General features: G+C 38.0%; 2 protein-coding genes across 2 annotated transcripts in view; one reads left to right on the top strand and one right to left on the bottom strand.

Annotated features, from left to right (window-relative positions):
- The window catches only part of LOC135196964 (sulfotransferase 1C4-like), a 136,523-nt gene that overhangs the window by 78,198 nt on the left and 55,825 nt on the right, over positions 1–2,500 (top strand). The gene's annotated exons all lie outside the window — the stretch shown is intronic.
- Positions 1–2,500, bottom strand: part of LOC135196550 (uncharacterized) — a 110,890-nt gene that overhangs the window by 272 nt on the left and 108,118 nt on the right. Inside the window, 4 exon segments of the mRNA XM_064223398.1 lie at positions 92–634; positions 755–1,705; positions 1,836–2,003; positions 2,131–2,352. Of these exon segments, the coding sequence (XP_064079468.1) occupies positions 224–634; positions 755–1,705; positions 1,836–2,003; positions 2,131–2,352 (1,752 nt within the window). The 3' untranslated portion in view covers positions 92–223.

Consider the following 2,500-nt stretch of genomic DNA (forward strand, 5'->3'; position numbering starts at 1 on the left):
CGGTAATTACAGTATTGTATGTAATCAAAGTTTCACTTATCCAATGCAATTATACTTTATATCTCTGATCTGTTCTCTTGTAGCAGCTTACCTGTATTTCAGTGTCAAACAGTTAGATTCCTTAGATGCCCAAGATGAATTCACTGACAATCCACAGTAGTTTTTTATTTTTATAATTTTTCATTTTCTCTTAGAAAAATATAATTTGCTAACAGCTGCAGTCTTAGAACGTAGAGGTCTGTCGCTGACGGGAACTGTAACTGCTACTGTAGGTACGTGATGAGTAGCCACTAGCTTGCTCTGAGGATTCTTTCACTCTCTTCTCTTCCCATTTGTGACCACCCTCGTGGTGGCTCTCCTGGTGTGAGGAAGCCTCTGTGGACATCCTCCTGATGCCCTCTGAACTAGCGTCTTTCTTCTTTGGGCACTGCACGGTAAGAATTCCATCAGAGGATATGGCTGAAGAGATGGTGGTGATGCTGAAGGATTCGGGCAAAAGGAAACGGTGTGAGAAGGTCAAGGAGTTTGAGGACCTTGCTTCACTATTCTCAGCCTTGCCTTCAATCACGAGCTCTTCTCCATCGACAAACACAGTAATGTCACCGTTGATGAAGTCCTTGGCATCAACAGCAATCTGAAATCAAGATTATTTTCCAGTTTAGAGCTTCAAAGTAAACAAGAGATTACATTAAAACAATTGATTGTCATTTTTTTATGTCAATCTGTATTCCAGTATTAAAATACCATAACTTACCTTTAAGGATTCTTGATCTTCTTGAGCGTAGAGAGCCTGATTTTCTACTTTAAGTTCTTTTTGGCGAAGGTTTCTATAAGCAGTCATGTAATCTGTCATGTCAAAACATTGCCTGCATTTGACCAACACATCCTTGACAGCTGCCTGGAAGTCATTCTGGAAATCCTTAAAGAACATATCTTCAAGGAAGGACCCTTTCCTGCTTACTGGAAGATATCTCTTTGTAGAGGAAGTAGCAGTGTCGTTGGAGTGTTGATTTGAAACAATATTCTTCTCTGCATCGCTATTGACTTGTGTACTTGGGTGAGCAAAATGACTCATGTCACTGCGTTTGAAAACAGTATCGGCATTTTCCTTCATGTGTTTCATAAATGAAGATTCATTTGTTCTGTTCTTTTGGTCCTCTGTTGTTTCTTGAGCTTGCTCACTGTGCTGATTGGCATTTTTGTGTGCAAAAGTTCCTTTTTGTACTTTGATTTGATGGTCAAGTGTGTTTGCTTTTACATCACTAGAAGATCCTTCCACAGTAACTGGGATGATTCTTTCTCCGGTGATTTGATGTTCGTGTATTTGTTGATGCTTAAAGACTTCTGCCTTTGCAGTGTCAGCAGTTCCTTCCACAATGATTGGAATGATACGATCTTCAGTTATTTGATTTTTCTGTGCTTGTTCGTCATTACTTCTATGCTGGCTTCTTGGATTTTGTACAAATACCTTTATTTTGCTTTCAGTTGCTTCAGATTTTAAATTACAAGCAGATCCTTCTACATTAACGGGTATAATATATTCTTTGCCCACTTTGTCCTTCTGCTGTTCTTGGTTAGTGAGACCAGAAAGACTCTCACTGGACTCCTTCTGTACTTGTATTTCACGGTTAGGACGACTTGTTTCTGGGTTACTGAAACATCCTTCAACAGTGATTGGAATGATGTGCTCATTTGAAGGTCTAACCTGTCAAGGAGAAAACAACAATGAATTTGGCAAAACTGTGGCAGTTGTGTCAAATGTGAATGAAAACTCAGCACAGTAAATATGATTATAGCATATAATATGATGTAACAAATTTCACTAATCTACCTACTTTGCTTTGCATTTCGCTGTGGTTGGTGCCAGAGATACGATCTGCATTGATACCAAACACTAAATCATGATCATCTAATAACGTTGAAGAAACATGGCATGTCTGGCTTCTCTCAATTCCTTCTAAGTTGACTGGTATGATCACCTCTTTGGGCTGAACAGGCACAGACTGAAAAGAAAGTTTTAAGAAATTGGTCTTACCTAAATTTGCATATCATAATTTTTAAAGCAGTGTCTCAAGAAATGCTCCAGATTATGTTACAAAAGGGAAATATGAACTTGATATGGTGAAATACCTTTGGCACAGTTATTGTAAGTACTCCATCTGAAGACATAACTGAAGAAACTGAATCCAGTCTGATGTTTCCTGGTACTCTAAACTGTTTCATAAAATGTTTCAGGGACTTAGATCCTCCTTCTTCCTTTTCTATGTGACCTTCAACTACAATCCCACTGTCATTGATGACCTTCAATGTTATGTCACCTCCATTTACGAAGTCTTGAACATCTAGTACAAACTGGAAGCAAAGGTACAACATGGCAATGATTGTCTTCATAAAACATTATAAAGAAAATCTGATATTCTTAAATGTCTGTTTATTTTATTGTTTATGATTTTGGCGGAAGCTGATTAAGAAAAACTTGAAAGCCTCATTATGATGTGTT

The sequence above is a fragment of the Macrobrachium nipponense genome, chromosome 18 (genome assembly GCF_015104395.2).
Source record: "Macrobrachium nipponense isolate FS-2020 chromosome 18, ASM1510439v2, whole genome shotgun sequence".
NCBI classification, from domain to species: domain Eukaryota; kingdom Metazoa; phylum Arthropoda; class Malacostraca; order Decapoda; family Palaemonidae; genus Macrobrachium; species Macrobrachium nipponense.